General features: G+C 56.5%; 1 protein-coding gene across 2 annotated transcripts in view; it reads left to right on the top strand.

The window, feature by feature from the left end:
- The window catches only part of DNM1 (dynamin 1), a 40,188-nt gene that overhangs the window by 371 nt on the left and 14,965 nt on the right, over positions 1 to 24,852 (top strand). Inside the window, exons 2-11 of one of the 2 annotated variants that reach the window (XM_058672426.1) lie at positions 10,650 to 10,723; positions 10,933 to 11,082; positions 11,342 to 11,545; positions 12,127 to 12,225; positions 12,327 to 12,487; positions 13,114 to 13,256; positions 13,397 to 13,532; positions 13,714 to 13,781; positions 16,380 to 16,518; positions 21,740 to 21,826. In XM_058672426.1, coding sequence (XP_058528409.1) covers positions 10,650 to 10,723; positions 10,933 to 11,082; positions 11,342 to 11,545; positions 12,127 to 12,225; positions 12,327 to 12,487; positions 13,114 to 13,256; positions 13,397 to 13,532; positions 13,714 to 13,781; positions 16,380 to 16,518; positions 21,740 to 21,826 — 1,261 coding nt within the window. Of the gene's footprint in view, positions 1 to 10,649; positions 10,724 to 10,932; positions 11,083 to 11,341; positions 11,546 to 12,126; positions 12,226 to 12,326; positions 12,488 to 13,113; positions 13,257 to 13,396; positions 13,533 to 13,713; positions 13,782 to 14,662; positions 14,802 to 16,379; positions 16,519 to 21,739; positions 21,827 to 24,852 lie in introns of both variants that reach the window. The other variant, XM_058672427.1, reaches the window with a different exon arrangement.

Genomic DNA, 24,852 nt, shown 5'->3' with positions numbered 1-24,852 from the left:
GGTCCGCAGCCGTGGTCCGCCCGCAGGTCACGGAATCACGCCCCCTCCTCCGCTCCAGACCCCTACCCCTAATCTGGGTACCGAGGGAGCCGCATCACTCAGCGCCTGCCTTCAGCCGCGGCAGCGCCCGCTTCTCATCCGAAGCTCGGAGAGAGGGACAGTCCCTTATTCCCGGGGCAATCCCTGGGCCGTGGGGGCCCCGACACCTGGAGGAGCGGGGAGCCGCGGGCAGCGCTGACCTGCACGGCCTCCGCCGCCGCACACACACGCGCGCGCGCGCTCACACACACACACACACACACACACCTCTGCGGCTCCGGCGCCATCCGTGCGCAGCGCGCCTGGGAAGGGGGGCAGGCGCGCTGCGGGACGGCGACGCGGGTGGGGGACCGATCAGGACCCTCTCCCCAGCATCTGCAGCCCCTTGGGTGGGTGGACTGGGGACGTTGTCCCCTTGGCCCGGCGGGCGGGGAGACGGGTCGTGATGGAGGGCGAAGGCGGTGCTGGGCAGAAATGACTAAGACAGGGAGGCAGGGCTGTGGGGAGAGCCATTTGCAGCCCTAATCCCCCTCCCGCCTCTGATCCCAGGAGGGGAGGCGCCGCCAGCGCTGTCGGGAGGGCCAGGTGGCCGTGAGTGGAGCCACCGCCAAGATGAAGGGGACTGGGTTGACGGGGGCAGGCAGGGTTGTGAGCCCCCAAGGTCCACCCTGCAGAGGTGACTTTACTGGTGTTGAAATGGGGGGTGCGGACTGGGCAGTGTGAGGTAGGAGGCTGGGGGAGGCACTGATCTACCTGCCCCTCCCAGCTTTGGGAACCCCTGGTTGCCTGCAGTGACCTTCCAGGCTGGGCAAGCAATGGCCTGTGGGAGAGGGAGGCGGCGGAGAGGACTCTCCCCATGGAGGGGCAGCCACAACCTGGGGCTGGGCCAGCATCTGCTGTGAAACCTCAGGCGACTCACTTGCCTTCTCTGAGCCATCCCTGTCTCCAACATGAAGGCCGCCTCTGCAATGTCCTAGGAGGCACAGGGCCAGCTCTGGGAAGGGGGGTGTGGAGAGGCCCCCACAGCAGGCATGGGCCTGCGGGCTGCTGGCATTTGCTGCGGGGGCGCCTGGCACCCATCTGGTCATCAGAGGGGGCGGCTGGCTGTCTCCTGAGGAGGGCTCCTGCAAGAACAACAACCCCCCGTCATGTGACCTGTGGAGCTGCAGAGACCCACATGGGCCCCTTCCCCATGGTTTAGTGGTCAGAGATAGGGCACAAGAGGGTCCTGGGGGCAGTGGCAGTTTCCCGTATACAAGCCCCTTTGCTCCCTGTCACCCTGGGGGTGGCGTGCTCTTGGCCAGGGAGACGGTTCCCAGGGGAACATCTGGGGACCCCTAGCTCTTGTTTTGTGAGCTCCTTCATGTGCTCCTCCATGGCTGAGTCCTTCACAGACCCACTGTTAGTCCCCTGTGGGACAAGGACCACGATGCCTGACCCCAAGTGAGGACAGTAAGACCCTGGTCCAAGGTCACCCGGTTGGGGGAGGGGTGGCAGCTGTCAGATTTCAAACTCCGGGGTTTTCATCTTGACCCTGCACAGCCAAGGAGTCAGCCCCATGCCGAGTCTGGGGACACGCAGGTTGCAGGGGTGGGGACGCTGCCGGCTGCTGCTCCCCTTCCGGTGAGGGTGGCTTTGAGCTGCAAGGAAGAGACAAACAAGAGTCGCAGTTAGCACGGAGGAGGGTGACATTGACGGACAGTTGGGCCCTGCCCCTGCGCTCCTGGAGTTCACGACTTTGAGGGTGACCCTGGCTGCCCACACCACTCCAGTGCCCTTGGCCATTTGTGGTGGCCCCTGCAGGAGGATGGGGTGGGGAGTGCCCAGATGTAGCCAGCGCAGAGCAGAACAGGGGAGCAAGTGAGTGGGTCAGAGCAGAGGTCCATGGGTGGAAACCGAGGCTCCGTGCCCCCCACTACCACCTGCAGCCCTGCCTGCTCCCAGCCTCTCCATAATGAGGCTGAGTCCCCAGACCCATGGGCATGACAGCTGCTTGGCCTCCTGGGTCTCAGGGGGGAGCTAACCCCCCACGGAGAGGAAGTGGAAAATGCATCAGGAGGAAACAGGTTGTGCCGGGCCAGCCAGGGCTCCTGGGGACCCAAGGGGACCCTGCAGTCAGCTCTGCAGCAGAGGTGGCCCTGCAAGGACTTATCAGTCTTGGGACTATTTCTTTACTCCCCGTAATCCCCCTTTGACAGAAGAGGAGTCTGAGGTCAGTTCCTTTAGTCTCAACCCTGGAGATTCTCAAATGTGAAAGAGACTGGGGTATTGGGAGGCATGCAAAAAGATAAGCAGAGGATGGGGTCTATGTGGGGAGCAGGGCTGTATTCCCCTGGGGGAGCCGAGGACATCTGAGTAGGGCATGACTCCCCGGGCCTTGAGGGCAGCACATGCTACAGTCCTGGCACAGGATGGGGATGGGGTGCATTTGAAACATGGGGTGGCAGTGTTAGAGAGGGAGGGGGACCAACAAGGCCCTGGCCATGATAGCTTGTATGTGGGTTTGTTTTCCTTGCTCTGGGGTACAGTGGCTCGAGCTGACCGAGGCAGGTGTGTGATTGGGAAGCAGGAGAAGGAGGGAGCTGCTGCTGAGAGCAGAGGGAGCTGGGGGATCTGGGAAGACCAGGGTCTGGTTTTGAACTTGAGGCTGAGCGGCCCAGACATCAGGTGGCAGTTCAGGGATGCCATTCCGGAGCTCAAGGGGTATAGATGAGCTGGAAGTATCAATTTTGGTCTTGAGATGTCAGGTATAGACATAGGAGTTAAACCCACGAGAGGAGATGGGATGAGGTTGTGTAGACAGCAGTGGGCTTGTAGACCTCAGGACACTTCAGCCTCCCACGTACGAACAGGAGACTGAGACCCTGGGCCACAGGGGCCTCTTGCTGTGTCCCAGCTCCCCTTTGGCTCACCCTAAAAGGGGCTTCCCAGCTCCTACCCACCCACCCTCCAACCCTGCCTTACTCAGGCTGCCTACCCACCCAGCCTGTGACTCTGGGAAAATCATGGCCAGTGGGAGGTAGAGGAAGGTAGAGGGTTTGGGCGATGGAACCGGACTTGTGAGTTTGACATTCACCCCTGCCACTTAGCAGCTGCGCAACCTTGCAGATGATCCCTAAGCACTGGCCAACCACTGTTTCCCTGTCTGTGGAATGGGGGTGAGATCAGCAGCTCCCTGGGCCTGGGAGAGGAGGGGCCCACTTCTGTCCCTGGCCCGGCATAGGTTGGCGGGCAGGCCCCTAGGTGAAATGATTCAGGCTGCAGGTGGAGGAGGGCTCGTCTGTCCAGGTGGGGTGGGGGCCTCAGGTCCTGTGCCTGATGGGGGAGGGGAAGGCAGGGCTTAGATTTCATAGCACCTGTCTCTACCCCACTTTCCACCAATCCACTGACCCCTTGCCACACATCTTCACCCAAGCGTGGGCTGTGCTGGTCTCCAGGCTCTGAGAACCAGGAAAGGAGGGGTTGTCTCCAGTTGCTCAGTTGGCCTGAGCAAGGGGCTGTAGGTGTGAAGGAGCCCATGCTGAGAGCCAGAGCAGGAGCAAGGTGAATGGGCTCAGGGAGACCCAGAGGCCAAGAGATGGAGTGAGGTGGAGACCAGGGAGGTCACGTGGTGGGGAGGGGTTGTCAGCGGCTGCTCCACAGCCACCCTTATCTCCCGGAGCTACCCTCTGCTCCCCACTCCAGCTCTCAGCAGACCCTGCCACATGCCAAGCACAGGCCACCTGGGGACCACATGTGGAGCACACAGCTGGGATGAAGGTGCCCATCACGGGCCCAGAGGGCACGGCCCGCCCCTCCCTGCGGCCTGGAGGAGCTGGGAATGAAAGGTGACCCTGGCGGCGGCATCTGATCCTGGCGCCAGGAAAGCTGACTTTCCTGGGGGCCTCAGCTGGGGTCGGGGCGCTGGAACTCCAGAAGGGGGGAGGGCAGATGGGGCAGGCCGGTCACAGGCGCAGTGTTATCAGGCAAGGGGCAGAAACGGGATCAGGTACCTGAAGTCTCAACATGCCCGATAGAACTCCAGGTTCTGGGCTGCCAAGTCCTCTCTGCACCCATCCCACCTGGACAAACATACCTTCCCAGCAGCCTTCGTGGGGAGGGCTGAGCCCGGGACCAGAACTGCAGACTGTGGAGCAGGGCTGTGCCGCAGGCTGGGGCTGTGAAGGAGCGGGGACAGGTGGGACAGTGTCTTCACATTCTATCCCGTACCACCAAGGGGCCTTTGTGTTCCAGCCCAGCTCCCTCCAGGGCTCCAGGGCTGTCCCCAGCAGCAGCAGCTCACAGGAGGGCATCCCACAAATGAACGTGGGGCTGCTGAAGGGGCACCTGAAGGAAGCCTGTGATGGCTGGTCAGACCCACAGGGCACATTCCCTGAGCCCCAAGGGGAGGGTGAGCCCAGAGTTAGCACTTCAGCTCTCACCTATCAGGCAAGTGAGACATGCTTACATCCCAGGCCTCCTGATGGAAGGACAGCCCAGAGAGGGTGGGGAACCTGCCTGAAGTCACACAGCGCCTGGACCAGAGACAGATCAGGACCTGAGCCAGACTTTGCCCTGGCTCACTCCCACCCCCTAATGTGTACTCCCACCTAGGTTTCTCCCTCTCTACCCACCTCCTCCGGGGGAAGGTTTCTCTCTAGCACTCTCTCCCTCTCCCTGGGCTGAAGTCAGCTCCAGCCACCTAGAGTGAAGTGAACTCGGAGAGTGTTCCCTTTAGTCTCCTAAACGGCTTCTCCCCAGGCCCCAGCCCCAAATCAGCCTCCATCCTGCTTTACCCGCTCCTTAATTCAGTCCTGAGGCCCATGCCTAATTGGGTCCCCATGCCCATGGACTCTGCCCCCTGTCTGCCTATCTGTCCCGGCAGCCTTCTCTCTTGCCCCTTCCCCACCAGACTATTCCCTGCCCCAACTGGAATCTTCTGTAGCTCCCAACCTAACCTCTGCCTCAAAGCCTCCTTGGGTTCCCTGCCCCCAAAACTGAGGTGGGTTCCCATACTGGGCCTGCTCCCCACGCCCGGTAGAGGTTCCCTCTCCATCCACTGAGCATCTTTGTGGTAGTAATCTAGTATACACACAAAGCAGTGGCCAATGGCCAGTGGCCAGGAGCAGGTGCCACCCATGGGCACCCTCTGTTAGCTCCTTCCATAGCCAGGATCTCATGGTGCTCCCACTGTAAGTAACCCCAAAAGGGCCTGGTGTCCTATTTCACAGACAGGAACACTGAGGCCCAGGGCAGGGAAGTTGTTTTGTGGCAGAGTTGCTGGGAATCAGGAATACAGATGCAGAGGCCACTGTAGCTTGAGTGATTGCAAAATGGCCTCCCACGTGTGTGGGCACCTGGGCTGCCAAGTCCCCTCCGCCAAGCACCTGGCCCTGGCCTTTTTTTTCTTTGAAAAGCAGAGTTACAGAGAAGGAGAGACAGAGAGAGCTTCTATCCGCTAACTTTCTCTCCAAGTGGCTGCGACAGCTGGAACTGGGCCAGGCTACAGCCAGCAGCCAGGAACTCCATGTAGGTCTCCTACATGGGTTGCAGGGCCCTACGTGTGTGAGCTGTCTTCCGCTGCTTTCCTAGGGAGCTGGACCAGAGGCAGAGCGGCAGGCACTCTGCTTTGGGAAGCCAAGTCGGAAGCTGTGGCTTAACCAGTTGTGCTACAATGCCACTCACCCCCTACCTTCTTCTGCCTCCTCCTCTTATCCTTCCGAAGCCCAGTTTCTGCCTCTGTAAGAAGGGGAAGCTGATCTCACCAGTCTCCCCACACCAGGCGGGATCAGTCAGGGAGAAAGTGGGTTCCTCAATGTGTGCCCAAGGTTCCACTAGCAGGCCTTGAAATCCACCCATTTCAAGCACCCATGTTTGTGAGTCTGAGTGTATGAGGATTTGTGTAGCCACTGCCACACCTAATTTTAGAAATGTTTCCGTCACACTGGAAAGAAACCTCATGATGGAGTGAGTTTTGAGGCTCAGGCAGCAACCCTGCCCAGCGGCCACAGGCTCACGCAGCAACCCTGCCCAGCGGCCACAGCTCACGCAGCAACCCTGCCCAGCGGCCACAGCTCAGGCAGCAACCCTGCCCAGCGGCCACAGCTCACGCAATTACCATCAGCAAGAATATAAAGTGCTGACAGCGGCTGTCTCCATGGGATGATGGTTGGGGTTTCTTTCCTTGTTCTTTTCTTAAATGTTTTCTTCATTTATTTGAAAGGCAAAGTTACAGGGAGAGAGAGAGAGAGACAGTGTGAGAGAGAGAGAGAGACATCTTCCATCTGCTGGTTCACTCTCCAAATGACCCCAATGGCTAGAGCTGATCCGAAGCCAGGAGCTTTGTCTAAATCTCCCATATGGGTGCAGGGCCCTAAGCACTTGAACCGTCTTCAGCTGCTTTTCCAGGAACATTAGTAAGGAGCTGGATTGGAAGTGGAGACACCTGGAAATCAAACTGGTGCCCATGTGGGATGCTGGCATTTTCAGCTAAATTTGCTACTCCACAGTGATGGCCCCTGGTATTTCACGTTTAAGCATTTTCTGTACTTCTTGTTTTCTGATTATTTTTTCTTTCATGGAGTCAAAAGAGAAATCTGTTTCCGTTTTGAAAATGTAAAATCATCAGCACTTTTAAGGAAGGAGGGAGACGGGAGGCTGGAAATAGGAAGCTAGCGGATCCATGGCTCCCCGTCGCGCCCTGCCGCCCACGTACCCCTGGACATCCACTGCCTGCTCAGGCTCTATTTGCACACCTGCGCTGTGCGGCTCGGGGCGGCAGACCGATCTTCTCGTCGTTGCTCCTGGACACCGTGCTGGGGTGTGGTGACACACATTTCTCTCAGGACCATTAGGATGTCAAGGAAGGCCAAGGCCAGAGCTGCCCTGAAACGCCTCAATTATTTGAGCTCTGCCGAGGGCCTCCTGGGACAGAAGGAACAGAAGGGGACTTGTGGCCTGCCGGCAGCTCGCCTCCTCCCGCTGTATATCTTGGCCCACCCACTCATTGCCGCCAACCCCTCTCCCCGGCCCCCTGCTTCAGAGGGCAACTCACAGCCTGTCCTTCCAGGAGCAAGGCCTGGCGGGAAACCCTGGCCACACCCACATTCCTCCGGCCCCATGCCCAGGGGACAGCCCTCCCAGATCCCCCTCCCTGCCACATTGTCTGACTATGTCTGCCCTAGTCTACTCACCATACGGGCATGATCCACAATTGTAGTATCCACTGTTTGCGCACACACTAACTCAGGCAAGCCTCAGTCATACCCATTCCACTGACATGGAGACTGAAGCTCCAAGAGGCAGGGTTTTCTGTCCATGGCCACACCATTCCTGACCATTAGGGCTGGGCCTGACAACAGAGTTCAAGAGTCAGGAGACATGTAAACATGGCCACCTCTGGGTACACACTGCAGGGAGCATGTGACTTCCTGGCCTCGTGGGCATTCAGCAGGAACCCAGGAGCCCTGAGCCCTGGCGGTCCGTCTCAGGTCCTAGAGGAGGGGGTGGGGGGCGGTCACTGGTGCCCTTTGGTTTGGCTTCTCCAGACCCCTTCATGATGGCAGTGCCAGGCTGGGGGTGGCACTGAGAGGTGTTTATTTCACCTTCCTGTGCTTCAGGTTTGAAGGAGACTCTGCAGATGGTAGGGCCGAGCCTCCCTGGGAAGCCACCATCTGCTCCGAGGCAGTGGGGGGAAGGCCGGCAGGCCATCTCCACCCTCCCACGCTGGGCACGGCACACATCCCCAAGGCAGCGGCTCAATATGCTTTCCCTAGGTGCCTGCTGTGTGTTTGCCAAACCTGGGTGGGAGTCTGTATCAGCCCTGCACCCCCCACCCCATTGAAGGGGCCACCTGGGGACCCTTTCACAGCATGTAGAATTGGGCCAGTGTGTCCAGGTGAGCAAAAATAACTGCTTGTTGCTGAACCATGCGCTATTAGGGTGCCCACGGTGTGCCAGGCCAGGGCTGGCCGCGGGAACTCAGCCTGAAGCTAGGAATGTGCTATCCGGACGTGGCACCAGCTGGTCCTCTCCTGGCGGGGAAGACGGCCCCTGGGTCCCGGTCCTACACCTCAGCCACCTCTCTGGTTGCTGAATGACCTCACTGCTCCCTGCCCTCTCTTGGGCCTTGGTCAGTTGCTCTGGACAACATGTGGACAGGGATGGGTGTGTGGGGGTGATGATCTCCAGGTTGCAACTCCTCCTGTCCAATGGGGACACACCCCGGCTCACATGCAGGATGTATGCCTCAACCAGCTGCTAAGGGGAATGCTGGCTGAGGGGAGTCACTTCCTGCACCCCAGCCCCACACTGGCCCCAGGAGATCTCGGTCTGAGGAGGAGCTTGCCCACCCCTCTAATCTCTGCCGCTCATAAGCTGCTTGTCCCTTAAGCAGTCCCAGGCAGGCAGCAACTTGGGACAGACTGGCCAGGCTCCTTACTGCCCACTACCCTCTCCAGCTGGGCGCTGTGTGGTACCTGTAAGCCCTCCAGGGTGGGGTAGGCCCATCTGCTCACTCAGTGGGAGGTGTCTCTTGGATAACCACCCTTCCCCCCAGTCGCCGACCCTGGGTGGGCAGAGGGTAAGGCCCGTGCCCCTGGAGGGGACTCTGTGAGGAGTCCCATCTTTCCCAGCCCCTGTTGAGGTTTCCATGGCAACTGCAGTTGCCATGGTGTTGTCTAATGAGGATCCAGAGGGACAAGGTTAGACCCCAGGCCCCCACCCCCACCCTAGCCACTGGGAGAATAGACATCCTATCTCCACAGACATGGGAAGGTCCTCAAAACTGGGGCTCCCCCCCGCACCCCACTGCAAAAGGGATCGTGGAGTCAAGGATGGGAGAGATGTAGGCAGGAAGTCCCCCTCTACCAGCGAGTCCCACCCTCTCTGTGTGCCTGTCCACCTCTGTTCAGCCCATGCAACACAGCATTGCATTATTTGTTTACTCGGCTGTCTCCCACCAACACTGCAGGCGGCTCGGGGTGGGGATTTTCTGACTCATCCTCTCCCGTCCCCAGGGCCTAGCACAGGACCTGGCACAGGCACGATTGAATTGCGTTACATAAAAAAAAAAAGCCAGATCTGGCTCCATGGGTTTCCAGGGTAGCAGAACCAGACAAGGAACTTACGAGGTGCTGGGGATCCAGCAGACATTTGGGTCTGAATCCCAGCTGTGCTGTGTGCCTGTGGGTGGGTCACTGGGCCTCTCTGGGCCCTGGCTGCTTCGTCTGTCAGATGCCAAGTGTCTCTATCGGGGCACTGTTTGAAGGACTTGGCAATTCAAGCGGATATATGGCGTACCTCCTGGGGGCTCAGCTCCGGGTTGGAGTAGTGGACAGGAAGTTTTTGCCTCTCCCCTCCTGGAACTCACAGTGTGGCACGAATGAGAAGCACTTTCTTGGCAACTAGGACCAGCGAATCGCCGCAGGCCTTCCCATCCCTGCCCTCTTTTCCATCTCGCGAGCCCCCCGCCCCAACCTCCCAGCAGCCTCTGCTTTCCCCAGGGATGGTCAGAGTACAAGCTTTGACCCTGGGAGCCCCAGGCCTGTCTGTTGTCCCTAGAGCCTCCCACCTCCAACCATGGGGGTGCAGGGAACCCCTTGTTCTGAGGGCAGGAGACCTGGATTCTGCCTGGGGCTACCTGAAAAAGGTCCTGGGAAATGGAATTGAAAGAGAAGTCTGAAGTGGGGTGCATCCACAGGTGTGAGCCTGTGTGTGCCTCCCCCTACCTCCCCCAGAATGAGGTGACTGAATGCAGCTCCATGATTCCTTCCCCCCTGGCCTGGGATGCCACTACTGCCGACTCCACAGCCTGATTCCTGGAGTGGCCTCCACACTCAGGCTGGAATCAGCTCAGGGAGAGGGGGGCCAACAAGCGTGGAGTGTGGGGAGGGGAGGGCAAGTTGAGAAGCACCATCAGCCAAAAGGATCACTGAGGTTGGATCGCGGGGAGCCTTCAGCCTTGGCAGGGGTTGGGACAGGGGCAGGAGCCTCCCCTGCAGGGCTGAGTGGACGCAAGGCTGGGCTCTACTCTGCTAGATACTGGTGGTCTGAACTGACCAGCTCCTAGCCTCAATGTCCTGAGCTGTAGAATGGGGATGCCTGATGGGGCTCTGATGTGGAGACCCGGGTCAAAGGGACACTGCGCACTGAGGGGTTGGTCTGCAGGATGCCCATGGGAAACACAGCCAGCTGGGGCCAGGGGAAGAGGAAGTGAGGCAGTTCTGTCCTTTCCCCCAGCGGAAGGGAGGGGAGGAGGCGCTGCTGTGTTTCCCGGGATCCTGTCAGTCGTCACTGAATGCTTACCCACGTGGGAGCACCCCTGCCTCAGTTTCTCCATTTTGTGGGTTGGGGAAGGGACTTCCTGTTGGCTTCAACGAGCACAGGACATGTCTGTGACACACATGGGAATCGCTGGTCTAGTCTCTAGGCAGTGAAAATGCATAAATACGGTGACTCAGGGGATTCGGAGGAGGCCCCTTTCTGGGCTGCTGTCTCTCCCTGGTGACCCGACACTTCATGGCTAGGATAGCAGCCTGGGGGAGCTTTGGCGTCTCCCAGCAGCTGGACAAGTGCTCATGACAGGGGGCCCTCTCAGACCTTGGCTCTCCCCAACCCCCAACTCCTTGCAGGGACTTCCTGCCCCGAGGATCTGGCATCGTTACTCGACGTCCCTTGGTCTTGCAGCTGGTCAACGCCACCACAGGTACTTGCCCTTCTCTGCCCAGAGAGAGGTCGCTGACCGCTTGGACCTCGATTCCCCAGCTAGACAGCGGGGTAAAAATATGTGAGGGAGGCGTGGGCTGTTCTATTTGGGGGCAATGGGGAGGCTCAATACCTGTGGGAGACAGAGCTCAAGTAGGGTTCCAGTCTATGATGCTTTCTGCCTTCCCCCTGCCCCCATGTTCGGTACAGAATATGCCGAGTTCCTGCACTGCAAGGGGAAGAAATTCACTGACTTCGAGGAGGTGCGCCTGGAGATCGAGGCCGAAACTGACAGGGTCACCGGCACCAACAAGGGCATTTCGCCCGTGCCCATCAATCTCCGGGTCTACTCACCGCACGGTAAGGGGACCCCGTCCCGCCCCTTTGCTGGTGCCCTGTCACAGGAACCTACTCCTCCTGCAGACTCCGCCCCATCTCACCCAAGCTCCACCCCCTGGGCCCGCCCACCTCTGTCATGCTTCCACCAGGCTGCAGCTCTCCCCTTGTTGCTCTCCCTTTGCCCCGTTCACCTGTGACCAAGACCCAGGCTCTTCACCTTAACTCCGCTTTCACGGCCATGCCCCTCATCATGAGCCGGCTCTCTTGCCACCCTGTCCAGTGCTGAACTTGACCCTTGTGGACCTGCCCGGAATGACCAAGGTGCCTGTCGGGGACCAACCTCCTGACATCGAGTTCCAGATCCGGGACATGCTCATGCAGTTCGTCACCAAGGAGAACTGCCTCATCTTGGCTGTGTCCCCGGCCAACTCTGACCTGGCCAACTCTGATGCTCTCAAGGTCGCCAAGGAGGTGGACCCACAGGGTAGGAGCTGGCTGGCAGCCAATGTGCTAGGCTCTAAGCGGGAGGATGGGGCGGTGAAGGAACTAAGTGGAATGATGGTGGGAGCCAGGATGATGCCATTAAAATCATTTTGGGGTGTTGGCGTTGTGACACAGTAAGTTAAGCCCTTCCCTGCCTGGGACTCTGGGATCCCATATGGATGCTGGTTCAAGTCCCAACTGCTCCACTTCCTATCCAGCTCCCTGCTGATGGACTGGGAAAGCAGAAGAGAATCACCCAAGGGCTTGGGCCCCTGCACCCACGTGGGAGACCTGGAAGGGGTCTCAGGCTCCTGGATGTGACCTGGCCCAGCCAGAACCATTGTGGTCGCTTGGGAAGTGAGCCAGTTTATGGGAGATCTCTGTCTCTCCCTTTCTCTCTAATTCTCTGTTTCAAATAAAATCAATCTTGATAACAACCCATTTGTGCCACTCTGGAGCATGAAAGAGAGAATAGGGCGGACAGGGGAGGGGTGGGAGAGCCGGGCGGGCATGGGTGCCTAGGGGCTTATTGTGTGAGGGTGGGGGCCAGCGTGGACAACCCCCATCCTGTGGCCCCTCCAGGCCAGCGCACCATTGGGGTCATCACCAAGCTGGACTTGATGGATGAGGGCACTGATGCCCGAGACGTGCTGGAGAACAAGCTGCTCCCCCTGCGCAGGGGTGAGTCTGGGGCGCTCTCCTGCCCATACCCCTTCCTGGTCCCGTCTGCCCTCGGCTGGCAGTCCCCTGGCCCTGAGCCAAGCTCCCCTCTCCCCTTCCAGGCTACATTGGGGTGGTGAACCGGAGCCAGAAGGACATCGATGGCAAGAAGGACATCACGGCGGCCCTGGCGGCTGAGCGCAAGTTCTTCCTCTCTCACCCATCCTACCGCCACTTGGCTGACCGCATGGGGACACCGTACCTGCAGAAGGTCCTCAACCAGGTAGGTCGCCCGGCTTGGAGAACCCTGCTTGGGAAGAGAGTTAGCTGAGGGGCGTTTGACCCATGATCTGTCAAGGTTTACCTCTCTGTGGTGGAGATTCAGCAAAGCAGGGTACCTGGCCTGTGGTCCCACCCCAAGGCACAGTACCTCGCACTGTTTGGGACCTGCCAGGGGACTCTCAGAATGTGACCCCAATAAGGACGTGTGGTAGACAGGGGCAGGGCTGGACTCAGGAAAAGCCTTTGGTTCCCCCTGCAGCTAGGGAGGGGTGTTGATCCAGGGACCATGGCCAGCATTCCGGTCCTGAGGACTTGCAAATGACCTTAAGGGAGAGCCTGAGCCTTGAGGGTGCGAGGGGGCAGCCCAGCCCTCAGCTACTCTTGGCTTAGACATATAAACAACATTGCACCGGTGAAAAAAACATGTCATCTCAGATCTGATCCGGGTTTCTGGCATCTGTTGGGAATGGAGTCACTTTGATCCCAGTACTAGACCTCTGAGAGCACTTGTGCCTGTAAGGCCCTGCCCTCCGGCAACTTTTGTAGGCAGGGCTGTGGCCATTGTCTGACGCTCCCCAAGTCCTCACTGCCTGGCCTTCAGTATGCTTTCCTTACCCCAATCCCCAGCAACTGACCAACCACATCCGGGACACGCTGCCGGGGCTTCGGAACAAGCTGCAGAGCCAGCTGCTGTCCATTGAGAAGGAGGTGGAGGAGTACAAAAACTTCCGCCCCGATGACCCAGCACGCAAGACCAAGGCTCTGCTGCAGTGAGGAGCTCCCTCCCCCACCCCACTGCCGACCCTTAATGGGATGTCATTGAGCTGCCCCCCTCCACCCTGCCTCCGGCTCCTTCACCGCAGGCAGGGCCTCCCACCTGCACCCCTCAGGCTACCCCCCTGCCCCCCAGGATGGTCCAGCAGTTTGCAGTGGACTTTGAGAAGCGCATTGAGGGCTCTGGAGACCAGATTGACACCTACGAGCTGTCCGGGGGAGCCCGCATCAACCGGATCTTCCACGAACGCTTCCCCTTCGAGCTGGTCAAGGTAGGCGGGCAGGCCTGGGGCGGGAGAGCTCAGAAGCAGCGCCCCCACTCCGATCCCCACTCTGATCCTCATCCCTTGGGTTCCTGTCCTGACACCCCCTTCCCAGGTCCTGGGGCAAGCCCTGGGAGTGGGGTGGGCCCTGTCACCAGCTCAGACCCTGACCCACTGCTTTCCCCTGCAGATGGAGTTTGACGAGAAGGAACTCCGGAAAGAGATCAGTTATGCAATCAAGAACATCCATGGCATTAGGCATGTACTGGGACCAGGCAAGGGGAGAGCTGAACCCGGGAAGCAGGGGCAGTCCTTCCAGTCCTTCCCACCACAACTTTCTGGCTCCCGGTCCACAACAGGTTCCAGCTGGGCCCCCACACTCCTTGGCCCCCTTCGCTGTCCCTGGGAACAGGGCCTGGGGCTGGGCCACACCCCATGGGGCTGGGGCAAACCCCTAACCTCATTCCCTCCGTGGGGAAAAGCTGGGCTGTAGTGTGGATCAGCTTCTCTTATTGTGAGTGTAGCTTTTCCACCTGCCACAGACCTAGTACCCAGAATCCCCCCAGACCACTCATCCTCACCGCTAGGCCACGCCAAGAAAAGGAAGATTGGGCAGTAGAATGTTCCTTGAAAACGTAGGCCACCTCCCCTCAGGAACCCAGAGCTACCGTGTGTAACTTCGCTAACTGCAGTCGGCAGAAAAATGGAAAGTGCCCAATCTGGGCCAAGCAGCGAGTGAGGCTGAACTGTCCCTACATTCAGGCAGATTCTATGCCAGGGCTTAGCACACAGTCTGCAGGCTGAGGACCACGTGGGTGGAGACCCAGGAAAAGGTCTCTATGCCAGCCGTAAACTTAAAGTGCTCCACTCCTAGGAAGGGTCTTTAGGGGAAGATTGGCGCTATTTTCAGATCCTTTTGGCCATAGAACCCTTTGGTATGAAGGCTCTTAAGAGGAAGTAGACCCAGAGCCCAGTTGAAAAGCCCCCTCGTTAGGATTCTCCCAGCCAGTTCACAGAATGGGATACTGGGGAGGTCTCCATGGGCAGGTGTCTGGGCCCCAGGGTGGGGGTCCCAGCTTGGCACTGCTGGCCGGCCCCGGCCTGTGACACTGTGCCCTTCTCCTGCTTTGGGTGTTCAGAACGGGGTTGTTTACCCCCGACATGGCCTTTGAGACCATTGTGAAAAAGCAGGTGAAGAAGATCCGAGAGCCGTGTCTCAAGTGTGTGGACATGGTTATCTCGGAGCTAATCAGCACCGTTAGACAGTGCACCAAGAAGGTAACTGGCGGCCTGGCCAGCCCTGCCTCTCTCTTGCCCCTGCCCCGCACTGCTGCCAGGCGTTCCCTCCCCAAGCACCCCACCTCACCCATCCCCTCCCGCCACTGCCTTGTCGCAGCATGCACAGACCTCAGCGGGGCAGGGGACCAGGCCACACGGGTCAGGATGGGGACCCTCAGCAGCAGGAGGGGCAGCGGGAGTGCTCATCTACTATCCCCCCAACCCCAGGGACAAGGGACTGAATGGGGATGACATGGGGCTGATGGCTGATATCCCATCCGGAGCTCTCCCAAGCTCAGGAGGAATGGGATTTGGGGTGCCTGCCCTGAGACCTCTCTCCTGCCCTCACTGGTGGGCATCTTTGGGGGTTTTAGGGAAAGGTCTTGGGGGTTCCCCTGGCCCTGTAGATGTGGGAAGCACAGGGTTTTTTTCTGAGTAGCCAGAGGAAGTGCAGAGGGCCAAGGGCTAGCAGGCACCCCAACTTCCAACTGCCTGTCACCCTCTGCCCCCTCAAGCCCCTCCATCTTCCCATCCCTCCATATCTGCTCCACCCCCACTTCCACTGGGGACTGAGGCCTTGTCCATCTGCTGAGGTTCCATGTAAGGAGGGAGGGTGGTGCCCACTTCTCAACAGAGCCAGGAAAGGAGGGGAGCTCAGAGCACGTGACTTGCCTGAGGTCACATTAGCTCCAGGGCTGCAGTGCTGTTTCCCCAAGTCTGGGGTTTGAACCCCAGGACCAGCACTCATTTAATCAAGCCCCCCAGCCTCCCTTGCCTCTCCCCACTGTTGCCCTGGCCCCCCTCTATATCACCATCTCTCTCTCTGTCTTTCTTCTCTCTCTTTCCATCTTTGGGGACTGAGTTCTCCCAGACCCCTTTTGGAGGAGAGGCAAGGAATTCCCCTATAGGAGAACTGAGGAGAGTGGGAATAGAACAGGGAGCCGGCAAATGTAGATCAGACTGCCGGGCTGTGGCTCCAGGCGGCAACATTTGTGCACCCTCCAATCCTTAAGTTGTGCAGTGCCCAGCCTGGGCAGCTGCACACAGCAACCCTTCTGGAGGTAGGGAATGGTGCTGGGCTTGGGAGTCAGAATGAAGCCAATGCAGGGGATACTGGACACCCTAAGATGGAACAGGATGAGTGGGTAGGGGCCTGGTCTTGTCCAGGCCTGGGCCAACTCCTTAGGAGGATGACAAGCTATTGGAGAGAGGAGGCAGCTCAGGGTAGCTGAGGAGTGGTGGGAGGGGGACAGCACCAGGGAGAAGACTCTTGTATGGCAGGGGCTCAGTGCCTTAGAACCCCAGCCATACCCACAGAACTCATGGGGACACCTGCAGCACCGGGAAGGTGCCGGCCCCGGGGGGTGGGGGTAGAGGGTGCCGAGGTCCATGCTCACCTTGTCTTCTGTTCTCTCTCTTTCTCTGTGTCGGTGTCTCTCTCTCGTCCCCATGCCTGTGCCATCCTTCCCACCTCCCCCGGCCTTGCTTGGCTTTCACTCTCCGCACCACGCCCCCAACTCCCAACCCACCCCCTTGACTGCTCCGTCTCCTGACCCCACCTCCTAACCCTGGGTACAGGACGGGCCTCTTCACACCTGACCTCGCTTTTGAAGCCACAGTGAAAAAGCAGGTGCAGAAGCTCAAAGAGCCTAGCATCCGGTGTGTGGACATGGTAGTCAGTGAGCTCACGGCCACCATCAGAAAGTGTAGCGAAAAGGTACGGCGGCCGCCTGGGGCCCTCCCCCCGGGGCAGCACCACCTGCTGAGCAGACCTGGCCACCTGTCGCTCCTGACTCCCCTACCCTGAAACGTGGACCCTCCTGCTGGCGCTGGGTGATGCCCATTCCTGACAGAGGACTTGGCTTCTGCCCAGGTTTCCTCAGCAGCCCCTCTTGCATTTGCAATCCTGGCCCCAATGGTGGTAAGCGGCTGGCAGCCATGGGCTGGGCTGCTATGCACCAAGCACCTGCCTGCCCTAGCTCCCTGATTTCATCTTCTCCATAACCTGAGGGACTAGGTGGTGTTACCTTTTACAGATAACAACTGAGGCCCAGGAGGGAGAAGCACCTGACTTTCAGATGTGAGGGAGGGCTCTGGGGTAAGGGCCTCCTAGGCTGGGGTTCTGAGTCAACTTGTCTAATAGCATCTTAGATTCCCCATGAACGATGAGGTACAGGAGTCAGTTGGGGTCAGCTACCTTTCAACCTACCTTCTGGCTGCCTTTTTTTTTTTCTTCCTCCTCTTTTTTTCTTCTATGGACATTTTAAGCCAGGTCAGCTAAAACAGTATGTCCCAAGGGAAGGGGCTAGAGATTGGCTTGCTTCCGGGAGCTTTTCCATGGTCTGAATTTCCGCTTCCCAAGTGGGCCAGAGGCCAGGAGAGAGCCTTGCCCACCTGTTCGAGGTAGGGCTTCACAAGTCTCCTCCCCTTTCTTCACCCCTGGGCGGGGCGCGGTAGCATCCTTGAACGTTGCTGAGTAATGACCAGGCTCGTGCCCACTGGATTTATTTGATCCCTGACTCTCAGACACTTAGGTTATTTTAGCTGTTTTACACTAACAGTGCGGCAGCGAGCCTCCTTATGGGATGCTTCAAGCATTTCTCGCTTTCTTCTGAGCAAATTTCTAGATTACAGACTTGCCTGGCCAAGAAAGGTCCAGTTCTGGTAACTTCTGCCAGATGACCCTCCCAACCATTGTCATCTGTTATTCCTCCTCTCTCCTTCTACCCCTGGGCTTGTGGACGATGTTAGGCAAGTATCCTAGAAGGTGCTGGCATCAGCTTCTTTTCCTCTTGGAAATGTTGTAACAGTACAGATAAACACAGCCTATATAGCTATTTTCCTGTTGCGGATCACCAAGTTCCACTTCTGCAGTGTTGAGCCTAACAGCTGAAATGCTGGTCAGGAAGCCCCAGTCCCATCTGGCAGAACCTGGATTTGATTTCCCACATCAGCTCCCCGTTCCAGCTTCCTGTGAACACAGAACCTGGGAAGCATTGATGATAGTTTCGGTAGCTGGGTCTTTGCTATCCACATGGGAGAGCTGGAAGGATGGTTGAGTTCCCAGCTGCTGGTTTTGGCTTGTGCCTGGTTCTAGCCATCGCATATATTTGGGGATGGAAAATTTCTCTTTCTTTCTCTCTGTCAAGTAAAATCTTTTTTTTAAGACCAATCTTTTTAAAGTTTTATTTTATTTTTATTGGAAGGTGAGATATACACAGAGAAGGAGAGACAGAGAGGAAGATCTTCCATCTGTTGATTCATTTCCCAAGTGGCCGCAATGGTTGGAGCTGCGTCAATGTGAAGGCAGGAGCCGGGAGCTTCTTCCAGGTCTCTCACGCAGGTGCAGGGTCCCAAGGCTTTGGGCCGTCCTCGACTGCTTTCCCAGGCCACAAGCAGGGAGCTGAATGGGAAGTGGGGCCGCTGGGATTAGAACCGGCGCCTATATGGAATCCCGGTGCTTTCAAGGCAAGGATTTCAGCTGGTAGGCCACTGTACCGGGCCCTAAAAAAAGTATTTTTAAAAAATTTACTTGACAGGGCCCAGTGCACTGACCTAGTGACTAAAGTCCTTGCTTGAACGCACCAGGATCCCATATGGGCACCGGTTCTAATCCCAGCGGCCCCACTTCCCATTCAGCTCTCCACTTGTGACCTGGGAAAACAGTGGAGGACGGCCCAAAGCCTTGGGACCCTGTACCTGTGTGGGAGACCCGGAAAAAGCTCCTGGCCTCTGGCTTCACATTGGCTCAGCTCCAGTCATTGCAGTCACTTGGGGAGTAAATCAATGAACGGAAGATCTTTCTCTCTGTCTCTCCTCCCCTCTCTAACACTTTACAGTATAAGTGTCAATATTTTACAATCTGTCTGACACTTTGCAATAAAAATAAATAAATAATTTAAAGAATAGTTTTTTTAAAGTCTGGCAAAGCAATATTTTTATAGATATTGTTTTGTGTTTTCTTCCTCTAAGATTATTTCCTTAGGAAAGATCCCTAGATATAGAACATATGAAACTGCACTTGGCTGAATTGCATCCCAAAGAGAAAGTGGTAATTACTGTTGAGGCTTAAATGCTGGAAAGCACCTAGATGTCCATCAAGAGGCAGTTGGTCCTCTGTACAGTCTCCCACAGCCACTGGGAGATTTTAGCCACCGCAAGGCAGGACAGAGCTCTTGTCATGTACACACCCCTCTCCCTGCCCCCCTACCCCCCCCCCAAAAAAAAACTATGACAATTTTTAGAAACAAATGTGTTTTGGGAAATTTCATTTCGGCATCAGAAATTGGAGTCCTGGGTAGTTTTGTTGCTGTTGTTGTTGTTGTTTTGTTTTTCTTCCCCATTTTTTTTTAAAATCAGTCTATGATTTTTTGTGAGCCAAAAAAAAAAATTGATCCATAAAATCTTCAAAAAAGAAAGCCCTGGTCTAAAAGGAGAAAAACTGTCCTGCCGTTTGATCTGTTAGTGGACAGTGATTGTCTTTCTTTAAAAAAAGAATATATATGTATTCATTTCTTTGAAAGGCAGAGAGACGAAGAGATTGTTCATGTTTTGGTTCACTCCTCAGATGGCTGCATCAGCTAAGGCTGGACCAGGCCAAACCCAGAAGTTGGAAGCTGCTTCCGGGTTTCCCGTGTGGCAGGCAGGAGTCCAGCTGCTTGGGCCGCCATCTATAGCCCTGGAGGTGCATTAGCAGGGAGCTGGATCAGAAATGTAGTCGTTGGAGTAGAAGTGCACTCCAACAAGAAACGTGGGCATCCCAAATGGCAGCTTAACCTGCTGCATCGAAACTCTGTCCCTGTTTCTCCTTCGTAGTCTTGGTCTTTATTATTATTTTTTTTTCCTCTCCAAGTTTCCTAAGCTTAGCAACAAGCCACTCCTGCCCGAGGCCTGCCAAGTGCTCAACTCTAGCTCCTTCCTACCTCTGATGAAATCTAGAGTTCAGTGTGAGGCATGGGGTGCCTACTCAGTGCTGCAGGGCACTACCACCCTCTTGTTGACTCCGAGGCTCGGCAGGCAGAGGCTGGCTTTGAACCCAGAGCCGGGGGACTCCAGACTCTGCGTCCCTGGCAGATAGTGTCAGTAAGCTCCAGGCTGCCTGCCCCACTCTGCCAAGGACAGAGACAGAAAAAGTTCCGTTTGTGGAGAGAAAAAAAAAAGTCCTGGAAATGCTCAGAGCAGCCAGAGTGGAAAAAGATGCTCAGAGAAACAGAGTTTCCCAGAAGTGCCAAGGCTGTCCTGGCTTGCAGGACACGTGGAAAACTTGAGAACTGTGGCATCCAGGTGGCCAATGGACAGCACCACTGCGCTCTGGAAAATTGTTCTCTCTGCTCCCCCAGAGTCTCCCACCCAAAGCAGCCCTGAGAGGGAGCACTAGGGACCAACTCCAGGGAGGGAGGTCTGTGTGTGGCACAGACTCTGTAAAATCTCTGGCCACATGCAGAGCCTTCCAGGAGTGGGGTTTTCCCAGCCCCCCAGGGGGACCACAGGGTCCCTCTGCCCGCCTCCCTAGGCCCCTCCCCCAGGCCTCCTTCACCAAACCACATCAACCTCACCCTTGGCACAGCCGTAGCGTGGTGGGCCGGGGGCTTCTCTCGCACCTGCCACTCCCATACTGGCATTGGGGACACTGCTTTGTGTTCCCACCTCCTTGTCTTCTGGGCCTCCATCGTGCCCCAACCCACCACCTGCAACGCTGTTGTGCCAAACCACTGGGTTTTTCCACACTGGGGGTCCATGTGAGAGGCCTGTCCCAGGCTCCACAAGAAGAAGAAGGAGCCCTCCCCTTGCCTGCTCCCCACATGCCACCAAATGTGCGTGGACCTCAGCGGGTGTCCCTCCCAACAAAGACACACAGGAATCCAAGGGCTGACCATACTGTGCCTGCTAAACCTGGCAAAGAGGGCAAAGACACCATCCTTGTTCATCCTCATTGCCCCCTGACACATCCTCCCGGGGGCCATGACCCCTGCTCTTGGGAGGAGGCCACTAGCTCAGTTCTTGAGTGGTCAGGGTTGACTTCCTGGAGGAGGTGACCTCCACCAGAGCCATGACCCAGAGTGAATCACTTGGGCTTTGTCCAGAGCCCAGTTGCCTGTGGGCAGGATTCATGGGTAGAGGGGAAACTGGGCACAGCTGCCCATACAACTTTTCAGGAGCAACAAGAGTTGAGGGGGTGGGCAGGGAGGCTGTTGAGATCTCATCCAGGGGAGTTGGTGGGGTAGGGTGCAGTGGCCAAAAACTGGGAGCTGGGCAGGTATGGTGGGGACGACAGCCCCGGCAGGGACTTGCTAAGGGAGGCAGAAATCTTCTGGGTTCTACAGAGAGGGCTGGGCAGGCCAGGCCCCGCGGGGTACTGCTCATGCTGCTGCTCCCCACCCCCTCTGCACGTCCTGCCCCCTGCATGCCTGCACCTGTGACTCCCGCACGGCCTTTTCTGGGACTGTGGGTGGTTTCCCCTGCAACGCTGACTCTCCCACCTGACCCAGGAGGCCACGTGGCACCTTGGCCTACCCCTGTCCAATTCCTCCAAAGTAGGAGTTGGAAGCTGTTCCCCACCATGTCCTCCACTGGGCTAACCCTCCAGGCCTTTAGGAGGCAAAAGGTGGAGTGAATGGGCACCCAGATGCTTCTGATGATCAGGCCGGTTCTAAGAGAGCTGTGGTCAAGGGCAGTAAAACAGACTGATTCTCATGGAAGTTGTCCCTGGGGTTGCCAGAGAGGAGGGCCCAGAGTCAGGCGGGAAGCCACGGCCACTGGAAAGGAGCCCCTGTGGCTAGGTGCCATCAGCTTCCTGGGACCCCAGACCCCCTCACTGTGTTGTTGGCATTCTGTGTGTGCCTCCCACCCCTCACCCTGCAACTCTGGACTCGGGTGGGGTGGGCTTCCCTGCCCATGCCCCCTGTGTACGCGGATCTCTCCCCTCCCGCCGTCCCCAGCTCCAGCAGTACCCGCGGCTGCGGGAGGAGATGGAGCGCATCGTCACCACCCACATCCGAGAACGCGAGGGGCGAACCAAGGAGCAGGTGAGGCCTGAGCCATCCCACCTTCCCCACTGGTGACCGTCTCTTCCTCTCCCATTGGTTTCCCTTCTTTCCATTCTTATATGGAGTCTCTGCTCTTCTCTGTTCATCTTCTTTAAAAGATTTACTTTTTGAGGTGCTGGTGCTGTTGTATAGTATGTTAAGCTTCTGCCTATGGTACTGGCATCCCATATGGGCATCAGTTGGAGTCCCAGCTGCTCCACTTCTAATCCAGCTACAGACTTATGGCCTGGAAAAGCAGTGAAGGATGGCCCAGGTACTTGGGTTCCTATATCCACTTGGGAGACCTGGAAGATCCTGGCTTTGGACCAGCCCTGCCCTAGTCATTTGGCTATTTAAGGAGTGAACCAGCAATAAAAAAATAAAAAATAAAAATATGTATTTATTTATTGGAAAGACAGAGTTATAGAGACAGAAGTAGAGAGAGATGGAGAGATCTTTCTTTGGCTGGTTCATTCCCCAGATGACCTTGCATAGCCAGAGCTGGGCCAGAACAAAGCCTCCATTCAGGGCTCCCACATGGGTGGCAGGGACCAAGCACTTGGGCCATCTTCTGCTGCTTTCCTGAGCACCTTAGCAGGGAGCTTGATGGGAAGCAGAGCAACTGGGACTTGAACTGGCGCTTGTATGGGTTGTCCATGTTGCAGACATTGGCTTAGGGGAGACCGAGAAAAAGATCTTGTGTCTGCTGGTTCACTCACTGCTGCAACAGTCAGGATTGAGCTGATCTGGAGCCAGGAGCTTCTTCTGGATCTCCCACATGGATGCAAGGTTCTAAAGACCTGGGCCATCCTCCAATGCTTCTCTAGGCTACAAACAGAGAGCTGGTGGGAAGTGAAGCAGCCGGGACACAAACTGGTGCTTAAAGGTGGAAAGTTAGCCTGTTATTTTTTTTTTTAAGATTTATTTATTTATTTTTATTACAAAGTCAGATATACACAGAGAAAGATAGACAGAGAGGAAGATCTTCTGTCCGATGATTCACTCCCTAAGTGAGCCACAACGGCCGGTGCTGTGCTGATCCGAAGCCGGGTACCAGGAACCTCCTCCAGGTCTCCCACGCGGGTGCAGGGTCCCAAGGCCATCCTCGACTGCCTTTCCCAGGCCACAAGCAGGGAGCTGGATGGGAAGTGGAGCTGCTGGGATTAGAACCGGCGCCCATATGGGATCCCGGCGCGTTCAAGGCGAGGACTTTAGCCACTAGGACACGCCGCCGGGCCCAAGTTAGCCTGTTGAGACCAGTGTTGGCCTTCTGCCTATGTTTTGTTTTGATTTGGTTGTTGTTGCCATTTTGTTTGTTTTGTTTTGTTTTCAAGATTTATTTTTATAAAAAGCAGATATACAGAGAGAAGGAGATACAGAGAAAAACATGTGTCCACTGATTCATGCCCCAAGTAGCACAATGTCCAGAGTTGAACCAATCTGAAGCCAGGAGCCAGGAGATTCTTCTGGGTCTCCCATTCGGGTGCAGGGTCCCAAGGCTTTGGGCCATCCTCTATTGCTTTCCCAGGCCACAGGCAGGGAGCTGGATGGGAAGTGGAGCAGCTGGAATTCGAACTGGCGCCCAAATGGGATCCCAGGCATGCAAGGCAAGGATTTAACCACTAGGCTATTGCGCTGTCCTGCACCTATATTTTCAAGTACTTGTTGATCTTAATTAAAAAAAAAAAAGACAAATATAAAGAAACTGTACAGTGCAGAGGCGATGAGGTCACAAATAAATGTCCCTATGGTGCTCTTCCTTTTGTCCCTACCCCATCCCAGTCCCTTCCACTCTCACACACACACACACACTTGCTCCAGATTCCATCATTGTCTTCAGCCACCTTTTCTCTCTGGAAAGATCACTGCAGGCACTCCCATCTGCTGAGCATGAGCTGTGTCGGGCACGTGACCCCTCACCCCCTGGGGTCTTGGCCAGTCCTGCCAAGCAGAAATGCTGCATTCATAGAATCCAGGACTCAGCAAGGGCAGACCTGGGAGCTAGCCATCAGAATCCACAGTCGCTCAGCGTAACTCAGTTCAGAATCCCCTCTGCACCACGTGCGAGGAGAGAGTCTAGAGAGAGGGTCCGGGTTCCCTGCTTCAGCTGCCCAGTGCTTACCCCCGTCCCCTTCTGATTGCCATGGGCTGTTCCCAGGGCTTCCCACTCAAACTAGACGCCACTGAGCACCCTGCTACAAGCATCTTCTCTCACTGGATGAGTTTATGCATACTCTAGACATGAATCTGTACCTTCTATTCATCTTTATTTGGAAGGCAGACACATGGTTTAAAAGAGAGGTCTTCCATCTACTGAGTCACTCCCCGCATGCAAGGCCAGGCCAGAGCCGAGAATCAGAAACAGAATCCAAGTCTTCCCGTGTGAGTGGTAGAGACTTAATGATCTGAGCCTTGCTGCTGCCTCCTGCAGTGCAAATATGTATGTTTGTCACATTAAATATTGCTAACTAGTTATCCAAGAAGGTGATGCTAATTACACTTCTACCAGCAGTGCAAGAGTGCATTTTCACATGCTTGCACCCACACTGGTCTTTATCTTGTGTTACTGATCCCGTAGGTTATAAATGCACCTGGAGGAGGTGTTTGGCATGGTGGTTCACATGCTGCTTGGGATGCCCAGTGGACGCCCAATGCAGTACTTGTCCCTGACCCCCAGCGCTTTTCCTATTCCCACTTGCTACCAGGGTGATCCCTGGGCAGCAGCAGGTGTGGGCTCAAGTGTTTGGGTCCCTGCCACATGGGTGTTCTTGGCTCCCAGCTGTGGTCTTGTTCAGCTCAAGCCACATCAGGCACTTACCGAGTGAACCAGCAGCTATGAACTTGTTCATTGCTTCTCTACCTCTCTCAAAAAAAAACTTTAAAGAGGATCTCATTATTTCAACTTACATCATCAATGAGCATAAGCATTTTTTCCTGTGTGTGTATGTATATATCCTTGTTGACTATATGCGTGTCTTTCCAGAATAACCCCTTCAAAATTAATCCCTTCGGACCCAGTGCAATGG

Source organism: Ochotona princeps, chromosome 14 (genome assembly GCF_030435755.1).
Source record: "Ochotona princeps isolate mOchPri1 chromosome 14, mOchPri1.hap1, whole genome shotgun sequence".
NCBI lineage: Eukaryota > Metazoa > Chordata > Mammalia > Lagomorpha > Ochotonidae > Ochotona > Ochotona princeps.
The sequence above is the reverse complement of the archived record's forward strand: the minus strand, read 5'-3'. Positions and strand labels throughout refer to the sequence as shown.